Genomic DNA, 20,578 nt, shown 5'->3' on the forward strand with positions numbered 1-20,578 from the left:
TTCTCTAACCTTGTAAAAACTGTTTTGTTCTCAATGTTAATGAGTTCTACCTCGTGGCCTTTTTTTTTTTTTTTTTTTCTTCTTTCAGAGCTGGGGACCGAACCCAGGGCCTTGCGCTTGCTAGGCAAGTGCTCTACCACTGAGCTAAATCCCCAACCCCCTCATGGCCTATTCTTACTATCTCTGTTTTTATTTTATTTTGTTTGGGTGTTGGAGATTGAACTCCTGTACGCACACATTTCCTACTGAGCCACACACCAGCCCTAAGTTAACCTTCCCGGTATTGAGTGTTAATTACGCAGTTTTTCATGTGACTTTCACTTAGTTTAGCACTTACTGCTTTCTTCTATACCGTGAGGATTTATTTCTTGTTTTGAGTGAGTTCCACATATTTTGATTATTGGGATAGTGTCTTTAAAAGTTTTATCTTATGCATATAGATGCTTTGCCTGCATGTGCCTATCACCATGTGACTGCCTGATGCTCTCCTTACAGGGCATCAGATTGCTGTGAGCTGCTATGTGTGTGCTGACAATTGTCCTCTGGAAGAGCAGTCAGTGCTCTTAACTGCTGAGCGTCTCTCCAGCCCTGGCATAGTGTGTCTTCTGATGTCTACAAGGGCTAGCTCTGTCTTCTGATGTCTACAAGGGCTAGCTCTGTCTTCTGATGTCTATAAGGGCTAGCTCTGTCTTCTGATGTCTATAAGGGCTAGCTCTGTCTTCTGATGTCTACAAGGGCTAGCTCTGTCTTCTGATGTCTACAAGGGCTAGCTCTGTCTTCTGATGTCTACAAGGGCTAGCTCTGTCTTCTGATGTCTATAAGGGCTAGCTCTGCCTTGTTACCTTTTCTCTTTGAAAATTCATAGATTTTTCTCTCTCTTTTTTTTTTTTCTTTTTTCATAGATTTTTCAAAACAAATTCTGGACTTTAAGTTTTAAAGGCATGCTACAAGTGGGAGTTACACTAATCTACCTAGTCTAATTAAGATCTAATCTTACCATCAGGCAGACACTGAGGGATGCTTTACCACCCTTAACCCTTTATTCTCATATAACTTTACCGTTTTTCTTTTTGCTTAAAGATTCATGGTTGTTGTTTTTGAGAGAGAGTGTCACTGTGATAGCCTCTGGCTAGCCTGGAACTCAATACGTAGACCAAGCTGGCCTCAAACCCTCTGCCTCCCAAGTGATGCAATTACAGGCCTGTACCACCACCCCATCTATTTTTGTCATTTTTAATCATGTGTCTATGTGTGGGTATGGGCATCTAATGTAGGTGCTGGGAACAAAACTCAGGTCTTCTCTAGCCCCTATTAAAAAATATTCTTTGTATATGTATGTATGTATGTATGAATGATTTCATGTATGTGTTCAAGGTGTGTACAAGTAAATGCATGTGTGTATGTGCATGCGCCTTTGTGTATAGGCCAGAGGTCGATGTTGAGTATCTTCTTCAGTGCCCTTCACCTTATTTCGAAACAAATCTCCTCTCTCTTTCTCTTTGAAGTTGTAGCTCATCAACTGGTAGACTGGCTTGCCTGGAATTAAGAAAAAATGTCCAATTCCTGATCTTTTTCTTGGCCAAAGGGTTTCCTATCCTTGAATGAATGTGATTCATAAAGTTGAAGTGTTTAACCAACATCACAGGGGAGCCTTGTGAAACACTCACGATTATAGCAACCATGGCTGTCCTGTTGCCATGGCACCTACCCACCTCCCTGCCCTGGCTCCTGCACTCCTCTTCCATCCAGGAGCGCACTCAAGCTCTCTTCATTTTTTTCTCCCTTCTTTCCTCCCTACAGTCCTCTGGGTTTGCGCAGCGATTCTGCTGCTCGCTGTTTGCACGCACCTGTCTGAATAGTCCTGGCTGCAGCCTGCGTGCCTTCGGTGAAGTGGCAGTGACATTTTCCTCATGGGCTATTGGAGTGACAAATGAGCTAATAAAAGTGTGCTTGCTAAAGGCAGTGGGGATCCTGGGTTGGATCCTAGAACAGAAAAAGCGACTTAGTGGAAAAGTTAGTGAGATTCAAATAAAATCTGGAGTTTAGTTAATAGTATTGTACACGTTTTTCCTTTTTTAAAAGAATTTGTCAAATGTGCCATGGTTCTATAAAATAGTAACACTAGGGGACATCAGGTAAAGGATCCACCATCTTGTCATCTTTTTTAAATTTTAAGTTTAGTGAATGCATATTTATTGAATAAGTATTTATCAAACAGTGTTTGACTGGACAGAGTAAAGTATAAGCCAAGACAAGGCTCTGCCTTCTGGTCTCTTTCAGTAAAAGTTGGAAACACGAGTGGTGGCTCACGCCTTTAATCCCAGCACTCTGGAGGCAGATGCAAGTGGATCTCTGTGAGTTAGAGGCCAGCCTGGTCTACAGAGAGAGCTCCAGGACAGCCAGGGCTACACAGAGAAACCCTGTTTCAAAAACCAAAAACCAAACCAAACAAAATAAAAAGTTGAAAACACACCTCTGCCAAGTCCCAAGTGCTGTTCCAGCACGAGCTCTGGGTAGCACAGCTGAGGCCACAAGGCTGTGGAATCTGTATAAGCAATGACCAGCTATCTGTTTTGTGGATAGAATATAAATATAAAATTTTGCATTTATGTTGGAGAAACACTTATTACAGACATTTAGTTACTAAGCGGCCGGCCTAGCCTCTGCCAGGTAGTGCGAACACCGTCAGGAAGGCAGGCCGACCTGAGGCAGAGACTCCAGCTCAGCGCAGTGGCAGTGCACTTGCTCAACCCATGCAAGGCTCCGGGTTTGATCCTCAGCACTGCAAAATAAGTAAATAAATAAAACCCAAGTCTCAACCATTGGCAACCCACACCTCAGAAGTCTGGCTTGGTGACATCCTGGGAAGACGTGTTGGTTTTAGCTGACAACTAGCATTAGCCAGTTGACTTTGGCAATTATTCAGTTACATATAGTCTTGATGCACACTGAACGATGTGCAAATAAGTGGAGTGGGCGGCCTAAGCCCTGGACAGACAGCAAGGTATGAACTAGATGTCCTATGAGCATGCCCGTTACTTGCCCTCCTGGGGAAATGCTTCACAGTGTAAGTGGGGATAGCTGAGGAGCCTGCTGTCAGGTTGTGTGAGGCTTAAAGGACGTAAGCCAAAGGAAGAGCCCCACCCCACCCCACCCCACCCCACCCCACCCCACAGTCAGAAATGCCCATTGTTTAATTTAAGTTTGTCATCTGCGACTAGAGACTGCTCAGCAGTTAGAGTGCTTTCTGCTCCTTCAGAAAACCCTGACTTAATTCCTAGCACCCACATGGTAGTTGACAGCCATCCCTAACTCCAGGGGGTCTGTCGCCCTCTTGTGAACTCCTCGGACACCAGGCACAGAATAAGTAATGCACAGACATTCTGTGTAGCAAAGCACATAAAATACATCTTCAGAAAATGTCATCTGACTCTCTTGGTCAGATCCCAATACTATTTAGGAGAAATAGTTCACAGTTAGAAAGGGACAGCCTAGAAACAGTGAGGAAATAGCATTTGTATAGGAGTCAAGGAGGAGACTAATGAGAAAAGGTATCTATGTATGTATTTAATTTTTTCTGTCTGTCTTTCTCTTTGTCTATTTTTTTTTTTTTGAGACAGGGTCTCTCTGTGTAGCCCTGGGTGTCCTAGAATTTAGAGATTCACTGGCCTCTGCCTTTCAGAGTCAGAGGATTAAAACTGTGCACCACCACTGCCCAGCCAGATACTGATTTTGAGTTGCTTTGGGGATGGAGAACTGAGGCCAGCTGCTAGAGTTGAACTACTCTTCCTTCAAGTCTGTCTGCTCACCAGCAACCTGTAGCTGTGTTGAACTCCCCAGAGGAAATCAAGAAGGAAGCATGCCTGATTCTTTAGGGGAGTTACAAAGCAAGTGTCTGAGTTAGGAAGAGAAGAATGAATTAAGAGTTTTACATATGGGGCTGGAGAGATGGCTCAGTGGTTAAGAGCACTGGCTGCTCTTCCAGAGGCCCTGAGTTCAATTCCCAACAACCACATGGTGGCTCACAACCATCTGTAATGGGATCTGATGCCCTCTTCTGGTGTGTCTGAAGACAGATACAGTGTACTTATATACATAAAATAAATAAATCTTTAAAAAAATAAAAAGTTTTGCATTGATATAAATGTATGGCTCTGACATTTTCAAAGATTACAGTTCTCTTGTTTGATCTGTCTTCAGGTTAGAGGATATGGGAGTTTCTTGGGGTCCGTGTAGACATAGTGACCTTGAAAGCGTGAAGGAAAGTGAGCTAGGATGGGTGGGGAGCTTGTTCCCTTGTTGCTTGTCTCCTCACCAGACACAAGTTCCTAGCTCTCAGCCCCTTTCTGCAGCTCTTAGTCCCTTCCTCTGTCTGGAACATTATGGAGAACTCGAGGGATGATCCATTGCTTAAGAGCACTGGCAGCTCTTACAAAGGGCCTGGGTTCAATTCCCAGCACCCAAATGGTGTCTCACAACTGTCTATAACTCCAGTTCCAAGGGATTCAACGTTCTCTTCTTGTCTCAATTTTACCATGTAGTTCAGATATACATGGAAGCAAAATACTAACAAACATAAAATTAAAATAATAGAAAAATTATGGAAGTTTTTTTTACCTCTTTGCAGAGGTGTTTGAAGAAAAGTACTGTCTGTGTCTAGCAGACAGCTGGCAACTTTAAAGAAAAGGGCGTCCTCCTATAGACTTGGGCTTGGCTGTGCTGCACTTAACGCCAGTGTACTTCTCTGATACCCTCCTCCTTGCAGCTACTCTTGTATTGGTGTCAGAGTAACCATAGCATATAGAAAGCCCTAAAAAGTTATATTTAATTAATTTACTTTAGATCCATTTTCCAGGGCTGTGGAGGTGGCTTAGTAGGTAAGAGTGTTTGCTTTTCCATCTCATGATTCTCACCTCACATAAAAATTTAGGCACAGCTACATGTGCCCACAAGCCTTGAGGGCAGAGACAGGTGACCCTGAGAGCCTGCTAGTTAGACAGCCTCGCCAAAACAGAAGGCTTCTGGTTCAGAGACACAACCATGCTCAAAGCAATGAGGGAGAGCGACAGATAGAAGAAGACACATGATATTCTGCTGTGGTCTCTGCATGCAAGTGCACGTGGGTGTCCATCCCATGCACACAACACACAATTTATTCTCTCACGTCCTTTAGGAAGGCATGGTTAACTTAGTTTAATGGTTTTTCTTTCACTTTTAATTTGGTTTTTTGAGACAAGGTTAGCCTTGGCTGTCCTGAAACTCACTTTGTAGACCAGAGTGGCCTTGAGTTTACAGAGGTCCTCCTGCTTCTGCTTCCCAAGTGCTGGGATTAAAGGCATGCACCACCCCTGCCGGCATAATGTTTGTAGTAATGCTTTTGTTGTTTGTTTCTTGGAACTAAGTTCTCATTATGTAGCCCTGGCTATCTGGCCTAGACCTTACTATGTAGCCCTATAGCGAGAATACCAGAGTTTATGTCACTTGTCACCAAAACACTGATGAGCAGAGACAGGAATTGAATCTTTTTAAAAATTTTGTTATTTTTAGTTATGTGTAGTTATATGCATCTGAGGCCAGAGGTGACTGATGTCCTGGAGCCACTTGACGTGAGTGCTGGGAACCTGCTGCCGGTCACCTGGAAGAAGAGCAAGCACTTTTAACCACTGAGCTATCTTTCTAGCCCCAAGAATTGAATCTTATATATTTGGTTGTGAGCCTAGCCTTTAACGGCTGAGCCATCTCTCCAGCCCCCAAGAATTGAATCTTTAAACTATACTTTACTTAGAGATCTGGAAACCCATGAAAACAGGCTTAATATTCCAGAAAACCTGCCTTCCCTTCAAGTTCTTGCCAGCACACCTATAGGGAGAGGGAGCAAAGGTAGCCAGTCATTCTGGAGCCTTGGTTGGGTGAAACGCCTTGTCTGTGAGATTCATGGTACAGCTCTCCTTACTGTCTCTTATACTTTTATTATCAGCTATCTCCTGGGCCTTCATGGGGGTGCATGCCTTTAATCCCAGCACTCGGGAAACAGAGGCAGGCAGGACTTTGTGAGTTCAAGGCCAGGCTGGTCTACAAAGTGAGTTCCAGGACATCTAAGGCTACATAGAAAAAGCCCTGTCTCAAAAAACAAAACAAAAAAATAAAATAAAATCTTTCCTTTAGTCAGCTCTCCTGAGTCACACTAGGGTAGATTACTTAGAACAAACTCTCATGAGTGTGTCTGTGCTGATTGTGATTATGATATTATATAGTGTGTGTGCGCAAAGGTCTTCCCACGGTATAAAGAACAAATGTACCCTTAGAAATAGAATTGAGAGTCCTGTTTTGGCTGCTCTCAGACCTGATTGGCATGAAATTCACTGTGTAGTCTGGGCTGGCTTCAAACTTAAGGCCATTCTCCTGCTTCTACCTTCTGGGTGCCAGAACTAGCTCGCATTAGGCCTGGTTTTATAAAACTCAGAGTTGTCTAATCTGAGTAGGCTGGTCTCACAGATACATGCTTTGTATGGCATGTGAAATCTAGTAAAAGAAAAATTCTTCTTCCTGTTATCTTTAAGTATGGTTTCTGCATTTACAGTGAGTGAGGAACCTACGACAGCCAGCGATCCTGAAGAACTGTCGGTTGTTGGTGTGACATCGCCGCCTGCTGCAGCCTCGAGTGTATCCCCAAATCCCAACACGACATCTCTCCCTGCACCGTCCACACCAGCTGAGGGAGAAGAGCCCAGCACTTCCGGGACACAGCAGCTCCCTGCTGCTGCCCAGGCCCCTGATGCTCTTCCTGCTGGGTGAGTAGTCCTGTGTCCCAGGATGGCATTCTCCTCACCAGGCTAGAAACGATGTGGTTGTTTCTGGCCCACATGTCTTCTTTGCACAGGCGTCTCTGGCAAAGCTGGAGTGGTGTAAAAGTGCTTGCTCTGTGTACCTCTGGAAGAGCCCTGGAGCCATCTGCGTGGTCAGTGTTGCCTTATGCTGGGACTTAAGTGGACAGCTTCTGTCGAACAAGGAGCTCGTTGCCTTCCTGGGTTGGGGCGGGGAATGTCTGACTAGTGACTAGCTTTTCCCTCCTGAACTTGACCTTGGCAGTCCACAAAGGACTCAGGCTTTAGGTGCTAAGTTACTGTGACTTTGTTATTCCCACAGCTGTGGCCAGCGTTAAGTTGGGTACTTGTTTTCTTGCTTTCTTTGTATAGCAAAGATCTCGACCCAGATGGCAACTCCAGCAAGACAAAGGAAAGCTCATTTGGACTACGTCGTGAGTGGAGTGAATAGGGATTAGGAGCGTGGATTCTGGGAACTGACCAGATGGTTCAGTGGATGAAGGCACTTGCTACTGAGCCAGGCACCCTGAGTTTAGTCCCCATGTCTGCATGGTAAAAGGAGAGAACCAGCTCCTGCAAGTTGTTCTTTGAGCCCCCTCACCCCCACACCATATAAACAAATGTAGAAAAAAATTAAAAGGACATGGGTATTTTTCCCAGGGTACAGAATAAATTACTTCAGCCGTTGAATCCATCCGTCCATCTTACCCATGAGGCCTGGCTATGTGAGTTAGTTGTGGGTTATATGGTGATAACAAGCATCCTCCTGTAGGGGATTCCATAAATGGTGTGTGTGAAATATGCTGAGAGACAGGCCAGGATTGCTTTGAAGTGGTTTTGAAGGAACCACAAGGGCAGAGCCTTTCTCTTTCTTACCTGGGAAACGATCTTATTTTAGTTAAGACTGGCTGTGGCCAGGGCTAGTCCCACTGTCCACCCTCGTCATCAGTATGTACAAGATAAACCAATGTGCCATGCTGGCGAGATGGCTTAGCATCAGGTGCTTGCGAGCCTGACCCTCCCAAGTGGAGGGAGAGAACTGACTCTTGCCGGTTGCCCTCCAGCTCTCACACTTGCCCGGTGGTACACCCCTACCCCAGGTAATGCTTGTTGGAAGATAAATTGCCTTAGGGCTGGAGAGATGGCTCAGCAGGTGAAGTATTTACTGCCTAGCCTGACAGCCAGAGCTCAGTTCTTAGGCCCTGCATGGTAGGAGAGAGAGCTGAACCATTCCTGTGGTCTGTAAATACAGAAAGAGTTTAAAAGGAGCCCATTTCTGTCCTACTCAGCACTAGTGACCTGCTGAGGTAGGGTTGAGGATGATGTGTATTCCTTCAGTGTATAATTCATGCAGACACTGGAAAGGTGTCTCCTGCCTCATGGGGGAATATGATGCCTTGTTCATAAAGCCATTTCTGAACTCTCAGCTGTTAAAAAGCCTCTATCAGAAAGTGTGTATGATTTTTGCTGCTTGTATTTAGCATTCATGAAAACTCCTTTCTCCTAATAGTGTGCTGATCAAATGGAAACCATTGCAGATAATTATTATTCTCTCAAACCTGAAGAAAACTGGAGTGGCGAGAGGGAGTTCTGAAAAGGCTATTTATTTTCATTATTTTGGGGTGTGTGTGTTTGATTTTTAAAGAAGATTATTAGCCAATTGCTTGTGTATCCCTGTAGAAATTCTATTTTCTATTTCCTAAGTGGGAGACTTTATTGTTCTTACTTTCAAATTCTGTGTGCTATAATTTGAGAGGAACAGAGCAGAATCATTTTGGCAAGAAGGAGAGAAAATGGCTGCCTGCATCCCCAGTGAGCTGTTTGTTTTCTTTCCCCTGAGCAAATGCCTGGAAGGCCGGCCTCGCTCTGTGTCAGTCACAGGCAATTAGGGCTAATGGCTCAACATGTCTTTATGTAGGGTGTGTGTGAGGGTTACTGTTCTCTGGGATTGGGCACTTCCTGTTTCCAAGCTGTTGGAAAACTCCAGGCTCTGAAACGTTCTCTATTCAGCAGCCCAGGGAAGCCTGTCCCCCACCCCTTTCCTCTCTTGGCCAGAGGCTAAAACACTTTCTGAGGTAGGGTTTGAACAGTGTCTTTTTCTTAGAGCATTTAGAATGTGACAAGGCCCATGTGTGTGTGGGGTAGGTGGGGTAAGGAGGTGCCTCGACTCACTTTTATGTGTAGGGTATTCAGAGAAGAGTATGGGAGCCCCAGGTTTCCAGGGGTGCTTAGTACCTCACTCAGTGTCTGGAGGACCATGTCGGGGCTCAGAGATTGTCATTTTTTACTGGAACCAGCCACTAGCACTGCTGAGCTCACGGTAGTGGGGAGAGCAGCTTTTTGGTTGGCTCTTTGGTATTGGAACCCAGAAAGGACATAGTTTCTATATTGACCCTCCCAATTCAGGAGGGCACTGGGAGAAATCACAGAATACCTTTATCTTTTATGAAAATTTACAAACAAAGCATGTAAACTGAGCTTCTGCCAGTGTCCAAGTGAGAGACCACTGCCTTTACATGATGCATATTTCTTTATTTAGAAGTTTTTAGTTCTGTGGCTTTTTAGAAAGTTTGTATAGGTGTGTGTACACAAAGACACAGAAACCAGAGGATAACTTTTAGAGACTTTGTCCTCTTCTTCTTCTTCTTCTTTTTGTTTTAAAAGATTTATTTTATTTATATGAGTACACTGTCGCTGTCTTTTAGACACATCAGAAGAGGGCATCAGATCCCATTACAGATGGTTGTGAGCCACTATGTGGTTGCTGGGAATTGAACTCAGGACCTCTGGAAGAGCAGTCAGTGCTTTTAACCGCTGAGCCATCTCTCCAGCCCAACTTTGTCCTCTTCTTTCATCATGTGGGTTCTGAGAATCAAACTCAGGTTGCCAAGTGTCTTTACCTACTGAGCCATCTCACCGGCCTGCGTTTTCCCGTCAGACAAATTAGTCATTACTGTTAAGAGATGGCAGGTCCAGGGCTGGGCTTGGCAAATGTGGAGCTAAGTGAGAAATGCTGTGTGTTATGACGTCTGTTCTGGTCCCACTAAGCTCTTCCTCTGGATGCCTGATCCAATCCCTTGGCTTCCTCAAGAACTGATGCCAGTGTTCATTTCTCTGTCTTGAGCCCACTGCATTAGCTGTTTATCTTAACTCAACCTGAAACTCAACCGTCCTCTGATATGTCTGACCCTGTCCTGAAAATGGCCTACCATTGGCCTAGGCGACCACCAGACCATCATCTTTACACTAATCTTTTAAAGTAAAACTCTTAAGCATGAACTTTCCTACTTAAAATGCTACATTTCTTCCTATGGTCTTTAGGGATACATTTTTCAATTCTTAAGTAAGCTGAAAATCTCTGACAAATGGGGCTCCATCCACCCCTCAGCCTTTTGTGCAAGCCACTCTACCATCCCATACTCTTAAGCTCTAGTTGTAATAAATTAGTTTGGGCCACAAACTACCCTCTCTCCAAACTGAGGGTCCTCCTCCATGATGGCTCTCTCAAAACTTCCTCAACATCTTGATTTTTTTTTTTTCTTTCTTTTTTTTGGAGCTGGGGACCAAACCCAGGGCCTTGCGCTTGCTAGGCAAGCGCTCTACCACTGAGCTAAATCCCCAACCCCAACATCTTGATTTTTAAATCCTTAAGTTTCAGGTTAATGACATTTCTCAGGAAGGAATCAGCCCTCTGTGATCCCTGGTAGACATGTATGTATGTATGTATGTATGTATAGCCATATGTAGGACATGTATGCATGTCTTTTCTCATACCTGTAATTGCTTGACCAAGTCACTCTGTCACTGTGGCCTGGAGGTGACCCGAGATCCACTTGTAATGTAGACATCTAAATGTTATCCTTTCTCTCCCCATTTTCTCTCTTCCTTTTCACCTGGATGAATTTCTGTTTCTGAGGCTTTAAAGAGAGAACATCTATGACAGAATATAACATTTTCCTTCATTCTCTGGGTCAAGTGGCTTTGGGTTTTCTGTGTCTGTCTGTCTGTCTGTCACAGAAAGGAACGCTCCTCTTCGTTTACAAAGCTCCTGCTTGCTGGATGCTCTTAGAAGTATCTCTGAACAAGCGACCTTGCCTGCTTGGGCCTTGGGTGGCTGTCATCAACGTTGTCTCCTCAGATCTTCCATCTCCTTTGCTGAGGGGTGGGAAATGTTCACTGGGGATTCCAAGAATTGCCACATTGGTCTTCTGAAATTTATAGCAGGAAAGAATGGTTGCACACATCTGTGTGCTTCCAGGCTGAGGGCTTCTGAAACCTAAGCTGCCTAAGGCCAAATGCAACATTCCTTGGTCCATTTCTCTCCGCCTGTCTGGAAGTCCTCCTTTTTACTCCCTAAAGCTTTTAACTTAATTAGCCCCAAAGAAGCTACTGGAAGGGTGTAGAATGTCCAGGTTGTAAGTGTGTATTGAAAGGAGGGGCGTTGGGCACATGTGAGGTAGCGGTCCATGCAAGGGCTAGAAAGTGTGGCCACTTTGGTCAGTTGGCCCTGTGTCTGGTTTTTCTCACTGTCAGAGCCCACTGTGAAGACAGAATACCCATGAACAGCCCATGTGTACATGGCTTTGACAAACCCCCATTCTGGCCTAGTTTCTCAGCTCCAAGTCGCTCACACAGAGGCACATTATTTTACCCTGGCAGCTAGCACACGGCTGTGGTTTCTTACATAAGAGAGGACGTTGTGTTTGGACTGCCGGCTTACCTCAGTTCCATTTCACACCATCCCTGTTCCTCCCAAGTCATTGGCTGCTCTGTTTCCTGCCTCAGAGTAGGATTAATGGAATAGCGTTTTTTGGCCCTTCCATATTTGCTGTCTGCCCTGTCCCCATTCCCTACGCTGGAGACCCTGAGCTTCTTGGGGTGGACTTTGAGGTCCTTGAGACAGCTTTGGAGAGTTTTCTGGTGCTTTGTAGAAACACTCAAAAAGACGGGGGACTTTGGAGCATCTGCTAAGTTACAAGCGAGCCTGTTCCACTGAATCTCACTTCAAACTTGATTTTGGCTTTAACCAAAGTACTCACTCAGAGCATTTTATAGTGCTCTACAAACTATAAATGAAGATCATGCCATTCAGGAGGGCTGCTACTCATTTACTTCCAAATTTTCAACTATAATGAATGTTCACTTTTGTTTTATCTTCTGTTCAAGGGATCACTTACATACCTAGATGCTGAGGCAATGTTAAAGACACAGAAGTTTCTAAAAGCTAAGGAACCTGCTTTTGGGCTCAGGACTGCTAACAGTTTGGTTCATGGTCCACATTTTTAGTAACTTGGGATTAAAGGGTTATATTGGAGACTGTGCCCTTTCCACACCTTGTGTTATTGTGGAATATGGACTTGTTCTTCACGCCCCAAAAGATTATTCCATGCTTCAATAACTCAAATAGTATATGTTCTATCTTCCTTCCAAAAGACTCTGCTGCCCAGTGGACTACTGAGTCATGAGGTGCTCTTCCTATATCTAAAGTATGCAGTCACATACAACCATTAGTCCATCTTTACTGTGCTTTCTTGAGAGCTCCTCAAGAATACGGAATCTCATAGCCATCTCGGCATCATCAGCATCCTTCGTGCTTTAAAGAGATAAGTTTGAAACCAGCCTGGGCCACAGAGTAAAAGACCCTGTTTCAAAAATCTAAAAAGCAAAACCCACAAAAGAACAAAGCAAAATCAAACAAGATCCTTGATTGGCAGGGGAGGGAGGAGGGGTGTTGGGGGTACAGACACAGCATAGCAACCGCAGGGTCAAAGACCTTTCTAGACTTAAGCATCAATGCTTTTATGTACCTTGTGTCATTTTCCTGACCATCAACAGAAGCTACCAGATGGCATGAACTCTGCGCTGAGTTGGGGATTGCTGAGTTCAGCCCAGAGACTGTTTTATTACTAATGCAATGCGAGTTAGCTATTTTTTGTCTTTATGCCGCAAGTGAGGACACCCTGAACAATTCACCTGGGGTGACAGATACTGACACCAAGGTGACATATCTACAGCCTTTGGTAGTGTGATAGTATGTGCTTGTACTTTTGTAAGCTATTAGTCGCATGCAGATAAAATGATGGATGGGGGCAGGCGGGATGCCTTAGTTGGTAAAGGACAACAGCAAGCCTGATGTCCTGGAACCTGAAAGATGGAAGGAAAGCCAACTCCCACAAGTTGTCCCCTGACTTTCCCGAGTGCCCGACCCCTAAATAAATAGACAGACAAACAAACAAATAAATGTAGCCCCCATCTCCTCCAAAGAACCTTGAGTTCTTAAATACATCTGAAAGTCTTGTATGCCCTTCTCTGATACAGTTGATGTGTATAGGAATGCCTAAAATGTGGTCACATCCACGTAATGGGTCATGTGGTTTTCTGTGTATGAACAGTAGAAGTTTGTGCAACCTCTCTTTTCTCTACAATTGCAGCCTGAGCAAGTGCTCATGAGCCTCTACAAGTGCTGCATGAGGCCTTCCCCTGTGCATGCCTTTTGAATGCTTGCTTGTTTCTGTAGGAACTGTCCTGGCACTGGCTGGGCCTGCAGCACAGGGGTAAAGTGCTTGTCTAACACACATAATGCTCTGGGCTTGATCCCCAGCATGGCTTAAGAAAAGGGGTCGGGGGCAGGGAAGTAATACCCAATTAATAGTTCTGCCAGGCACCGTATAGTAAAAACGGACTAATGATTCCATGTGATTGCATACTTTAGATGGAGAACTAGCGCTCAGGAAGCAGATCCAAGAGGATCTTAAGTATGGTGTATACAACAAGGTTGGGGACAGCTTGGAGTGAGATTCTTTCTCATCCGTAAAAACAAAAAGCATAACAGCAAGGAAAGCAAACTGTTCTTCTGGAAGTGGGACTCCTGCACCACAGACTGTCAGTGTCAGTGGGAAACCCCCCTCAAACTGCTTCCTCAGGTCTGCTGGTAGAGTCACTTTTCTTTGGGCGGCCGTGTACGGTCTTGCTAAAGTTCATTGTCAGCTCTTTCCATTGGGCCAATCTAAGGCATTTGATTGGCATCTTTTGTGGTTTGAATTGTAATTTCTTTGTGTATTATTGAAACTCTTTAATATTTTGCTTCTTTATTGGTGTAATTTTGTTCCACTTTCTATTTGGCTATTTGTGTTTCTCTCTTTTAAAAAAGATTTATTTATTTTAATGTTGTATGTATGATTCTTTTGTCTGTCTGTCTCTATGCCACATATGTGCCCTGGTGTGCTGGAGGTCAGAAGAACTTGAATTGGAGTTATGGACAGTTGTGAGCCACCATGTAGATACAGGGGAACTGAACCCAGGGCTTCTGTAAGAACAGCAAATCCTCTCAACTGCTAAGCAATTGCTCCATCCCTGTGGGTTTTTTTCTTTAATCTGTTGGATTTGTTTACTTATGATAGGATCTCATGTAGCTTAGGATGGCCTTGAACTTGTTCTGTAGCCTAGGAGTCTGACTGGAACTCGTTATCCTCCTGCCTCTGTCTCTTGAGTACTGAGGTGGTACATGTAGCTTCATGGCTGTTTTATTGTTTGTTTGTTTGTTTGTTTGTGTGTGTGGAACTTACTCTGTAGACCAGGCTGGCATGAAACTCAGAGATCCACCTGCCTCTGCCTCCCGAGGGCTGGGATTAAAGGCGGGCACTACCACCATCTGGCTTTTTGTCCTTAGTGATCCTTGTATGTGCTAGAGAGTGCAATCATATGTATTGCAGGTACCTTTCTCCCTTACCGATTTTTACTTTGTACAGTGCCTTAAAGGAAATGGAGCTGCAGAGGTGGCTCAGGAGTTTAGGACACCGCTGTTCTTCAGAGGACCCAGGTTCAATTCCCAGCACCCACCCCCATGAGGCCCACACCATCCTAACTCCAGTTCTAGGAGATGAGTTGCCCTCTTCTGACTTCCTGGCACCAGTCATACATGTGATGCACAAACAGACATGCAGGCAAAACATTTATACACATAAAATTAAGCAACTTTTTAAAAGTTAAAAATGGGATTGTTGTATGCATGTAGTACACACATGTTTTCAGCATGTGTATGCTTATCCAGTGTGCCTCCTTGTTCTGAGTTATAACATTCTTACACACATACAGAATCTCATTTTATTGATTTTTTTTTTAAAAAAAAATTTAATTTTTATTTCGAACTATGTTTGTATGCGTGGATAAATGCTCCTGAGTGAGGTGCCTGAAGGAGCCAGAGACTTTGGATTTCCTGGAACTGGAGTGGCAGTGAGCACCTGACAGGGATGCTGGGAACCAAGTGTCTTCAGGAAGAGCAAGGAATGTCCTCTGCCTCCTAGCCATCTCTTCAGCGCCCATTGTTGACACATGTTCTCTTTGATATCTGACCTTCCTTAAAATCAGCAAGCAACTTATAAATGTCGGAATGCCATTTTTATCTGGCAGTGTCTTTTTCTCAGTATGTTAATCATACAGTGTCAATTTAGATTTAACTAAAACTAGAATGTTTATATGATTAAATTCTCATGACATTTGTTTTGTGAGCATGTGGAGGTGGGAGACTACTTCCAAGAGTTGGTTCTCTCCTGCTGCGTGGGTCTGAGGGTCAGATTCAAGCCCAGTGGCAAAAGTCCATACTAATCTTCCCAGCCTCTACTATTGAAACTCAGTTTTGACTTTCTCAAGCATGTTGTTTATTAACTTGCTTTACTATCCAATATGTTGCAAACATCTGAATAACTTTGTTTCCAGTTTATTTTGAGAGTGGAATCCCCTAGTATAGAAATAGCATTTCTCACACTGCACCATCTGGGGCCACTGCTGTGGCGGGCCATAAAAGATGCTCTGACAGCTACGTCCCTGATGCGTGATTGCTTCCTTCACTCTGTTCTAGAGGAACAATTGCTAACTTTCAGGTGATTCATATAGAAAGTGCTATTGAGCAAGTTGTCAAGTTGCCTTAGAAAGAAAATACTCATTTTTGCTCTCATCCATTGTTTTCAGATTATCTAGCTTTGTTGCCAGCTTTCCATTTGAAAAGTGTGTGTGTGTGTGTGTGTGTGTGTGTGTGTGTGTGTGTGTGTCTTGACGCGCATATATGTATGCATTACAAAGACCATTTCTGAGACTTGTCTTGATTTTCTGTAAAAGCTGATATTTGGATGTTGCCAGACTCCATTTCCCTAAGGCAAAGAAAACAGGATGGTTGAAGAGGAAAAGAAAACAGACTTAATTCAGGAAACTCAGTAGCTGCTACTCTGACAGCCTGGGCTTAGGGGACATAAAATGCTGTTGGTAGTTATTAAAAGGAAATTAGTGTGCTTAGATTGAAGTTCTAGTTCAGAATTCAGGAAAGGCCCCAGGAGAAGGATAGAGCTAAACACAGTCCCTTCTCTGTTGAGGAAAAAACCCCACTGAAGCCAGGCACCAGCATGAATGTGCAAGGTTGCCTAGGAACCTGATTGAAGGCGTGAGGCCGCAGTGTGTTCAGATTTCTGACTCAGAAACTGACCGGGAACATCCCTGTGGAGGAAGGAAATCTTCTGGTTCATCCTGGAAGTGGCCACAGCTTCCAGAAGGAGTGGGTGCAGAGGCATCTCTTATGAGAGCATGCGTACAAAGCATGAGTCAGACTGGGTCTCTTCTCCCTCCCTCTCCTCACTCTTCCCTTCTCTGGTTTTGAGACTGGGTCTTGCTATTCAAGGTTGGCCTTGAATTTTTGATCCCCTGCCTCAGCCTCCTCATTCAGCTGTGCCCTACCAGGCCCAGGAAAGACATGATTTTCACATATTTTTTGTTGTTGTTGTTTCTTTTTGTGTTTAACCAGTAGAGAGTTGAACTTCTACATCAACAGCTTTGGAAAAACACAAATAATTCTATTATAGTCTTCCAAAGATTTGTTTCTTTACTTTGTTTCTTGTTACTTTAAGTAGTAACAAGAAATCCTTTGTGTAGGATACCCAGTGTTCTATGTGCCATGGCTTTGTTTGTTTGTTTGGTTTTAAGACAAGATTTCCTGGGCTGGAGAGATGGCTCAGTGGTTAAGAGAACTGACTGTTCTTCCAGAGGTCCTGAGTTCAAATCCCAGCAACCACATGGTGGCTCACAACCATCTGTAACAGAATCTGATGCCCTCTTCTGGTGTGTCTGAAGACAGCTACAGTGTACTTATATATAATAAATAAATAAATCTTAAAAAAAAAAAAAGACAAGGTTTCCTGTGTCTCAGACTGGCTTTGAACTCAGTCTGTAGGTGACTGGTCCCTACATTACTTTTACATTACGATTCATAACAGTAGCAAAATTACAGTTACCAAGTAACCACGAAAATAATTTTATGGTTAGGGGTCATGAGGAACCGTATTAAAGGGTTGCAGCATTAAGAAGGTTGAAAACCACTGTAGTAGGTAATTGGGTTGGTTTTGAACTCAGGGTCTCCCTGCTTTAGCCTCTGGAGTGTGACATTATAAATATGTACACACCACCATGTCAGTCTTATGATTTTGTCTATTTTTTGTTAATTTTAAGTTATTCTTTGAAAATTTCATATAATTTATGCAATCTGATCATATCCATCTAGTGTTAACTCTTTCCACTCTGCCTAGCGCTCCCACCCCAGCACCTTGACAGTCTAGTGGCTTCGTTTTCTAATGGGAAAAGCAGGTTTTCTTTGACTGAGAGGGCGATTAACCCCCAGTGCCTGGGCTGATAAAAACAAGCACATCAGTGAGTACAAATCATCACTGCTTTTCTCAGACAGCAGTTTGAGCTTTTAATCTGTAATTTATAAAGGTTATTTACGAAGACCCCTGACACTAACCCGAGCTCTCTGCCATTATCAACATTCTCAGCTTTATCCCATTTTTGGTGAAACTGAGATTCTGTCCAAACCCAGGACTAAGGTCAGGATGGTTGAACACACCCTGTCGTTGCAGGTAGTGGATCACTCAAGTCCTGGTGGTTTTTCAGTGGGGACTTACTCTGGGGGAAATTTTCTGCATGCTAACTAAGTGGACTACTAACTGGGAGTTTTGATACAAAGTTTGTCTAGCTCAGGCTGTCTGGATGTCCTGATCCTTCTGTCTTTACCTCCCAAGTGCTGAGACTGGCGTGCACCACACCAAGCTGCCAGTGGCCCTTTGGGGCCGGGAGAGATTGGCATCATCCTGATAATGGCATCGAGTGTTTGTTTCATATGGTGATTGTGGAGAGACTAGGGATGCAGGGTGAAAGACATACATCAGAGTACAGGGATGAAAGGAGTTTAGGTAAAAGAAAAATTACCTTGAGACTGAGTGAAATTGGAGATTACTTCTTAAATCTGTTCAAAAACGAGACTCGTTGTTGCCCATGTTGGTCCAGGTGTCGTTCACTGGGGGCCAAGGAGCAATGTGTTGGGTAGGGACCTGAACAGACGCGCCGCTTTGAACACCGTGTCTGAGAGCATCAAAGACAGCTATTCAGTGGGGTAGACAGAACCTACTCGGCCCGGATGCAGCACCAAGCGAGACCCATGGCAGTGGATTGAAAAGGCTTTTCATCTCAGTGTGAGGAAGATGCTTAGAAGGGACAGAAACTTAACCCCTGGCAGGGAGATGCAGACAAAAAGTCAAAGCCAGTATCATTTCTTGGCATGAGGAGACCAAGCCAAGATAGTCAGGAGGCTTAATCTATGTGGGTCAGCAGAAGCAGGAGGCTCGTGTGGCTGCTGACAGAAGTGACCCACTGTGCTGAATGAATGAGGGACGGGATCTGTGTGACTTGTGAATAGCTGTGCAGGCAAGGGAAGAGTGAGAGTTTTCAAAGACAGGGAGGCAAGCCAGGTCAGGGGTCAGGGAAGACCCACACAGTCATTTAGTCTGAGCAGGAGTCCAATTTGAAAAGGAAAATGTAGACAGAACAGGGCGGTGGAAGGAAGGCCTTGCTCCTCCACTGTTCTGCTAGCGGAGTCAGGTGAGAGGGTTCACAAGGATATGGAGCGGGGCTGGACAATAGCAGTCCCTGAAAGAGAGACTTTCATTCCTAGGATCGGCGGTGATCAAAGACGGAGGGTAGAGCTCTCCTAGGCCTGTGTGCTGAAAGAGCTGCTCGGACTGGGGCAAGCTGCAGGGAAGGGGGTTAACACAGTTTTTTGTCTTGACAGTTCAATACCACTGTGTGGGTTAAAGGCATTCATTGCTTGGATTTACCTATCTTCAAATTAAAATATTAGCAGAGTATAATAAAACTGTTTTCCTTGTTCCAAATGAAACTGGGATGAAAGGTGAAATGGGAACTGCATGTAAGATGAGTTATATACCGAAAGGGTTTTAGAGATAAAAGAAAAACATGTCAGGGCTTTTGTTCGTTTGTTTTTTAAGTCTCCAGTTTCTACAGCAGATATTTTTACCTTTTAAAGAAGGGTAGTCCAGGCTGGGTTTGGTAATACATGACTATAAATCCCAGCATACAAGAGGCAGAGGAGAGGATGTGAGTTTGAGCCAGTATGATCTGCATAAAAAGACCCCATGTTCAAAAAGATGGGGTGGGGACACTTTATCAAATAATTGTGGACAGTTTTAACAACTGAACAGAGCAGTGTTACTAGGCCTGGGCCTGTTTTTATGTATTCTATAATGCTAGGAATAGTTCTCAGGGCCTTCTGCATACTAGGTATGTGTTCTATAAAGTTTAAAGACAATGTTTGATGTAGCCCGGGCTATCCTTAAATTTACTGTGTAGCTGAGGATGACCTGGAGTTCCTGCACCACCCCGTCTCTATGGTGGATTCCTGTGGGGTTTGAATGTTTCCATGTGATTAAGTCTGAATGGGCAGTTTTTATTCCCTGCTTCTTACAGGGAAAGTTCTGAAGCACAGATTAGACATCGTGTTCACTTCCTTCTCTCAAGTACTAGTTACATGGAAATAGATTTGCATCTTCCGGCAAGCACTGTGGAGCCAGTGAGATGGCTCAGCATTGAAGCTCTCACCTCACGAGCATGAGTTCAACCCAGATCCATGGGAAGGTGGAAGCAGAGAAACAGCTTGGTAAAGTTGACCTCATGTGCGTGCTGTGACAGACATGCGTCGGCACACATGCATCATACACACAGGCACACAGCCATTGCAGCACTTTAAAAACAAGCTTTTGTCAGCATAGACTAAAGCACCCTCCTAAAGACTAGGCAGCACCCCACAGTAGGAGTAAATGAAATCAGGGTAACTCGGAGGACTGTTTACATCCTTCATGAGACAGCATTGTGTCAGCCTTGTGTGTCCTCTGCGTAGGTGACTATATTCTGGACATTATTTATACTCTGGATATTATTTTTGTCTTTGAGCATTTTTTTTTGCCGGAGTGTAAGTCTGTGCGCAGTGCAGCATACTCAGAGGCTAGAAGACGGTGTCGGATGCCCTGGCGCTGAGTTACAGACAGTTACAAGTCATGTGGTGGGTGCTGGGAATCAAACCTAGGTCCTCCAGAAGAGCAGCCAGTGCTTTTAACTACGGAGCCCTCCCTCCAGCCCCATGAAACTTGTTCTTTTTTTTTTTTTTTTTTTTTTTTTTAAAGCAGATTGTAGTAGCTTAAAAGGCAGAAGGGAGGCCATTGGTAAACTTCTAGAAAAGTATATGAAATTCAGAAATTGCATGCAAATTTTCATTAGAAGTTTATTTTAGAAGGAAAACAGCCTCAAATTTCATCATATTCTTGAGAGATCTTTAATTGTATACCACTCAAGAAGTATTGATTTGAAAAATCCACAGAGCAGTTGGAGAGATGGCCTGTCAGTGGTGAAGAACACACAGTGCT

General features: G+C 44.1%; 1 protein-coding gene across 1 annotated transcript in view; it reads left to right on the forward strand.

Annotated features, from left to right (window-relative positions):
- The window catches only part of Wwp2 (WW domain containing E3 ubiquitin protein ligase 2), a 105,633-nt gene that overhangs the window by 58,962 nt on the left and 26,093 nt on the right, over positions 1-20,578 (forward strand). Inside the window, 1 exon segment of the mRNA XM_032887400.1 lies at positions 6,581-6,791. Coding sequence (XP_032743291.1) covers positions 6,581-6,791 — 211 coding nt within the window.

The sequence above is a fragment of the Rattus rattus genome, chromosome 17 (assembly GCF_011064425.1).
Source record: "Rattus rattus isolate New Zealand chromosome 17, Rrattus_CSIRO_v1, whole genome shotgun sequence".
Classification (NCBI taxonomy): domain Eukaryota; kingdom Metazoa; phylum Chordata; class Mammalia; order Rodentia; family Muridae; genus Rattus; species Rattus rattus.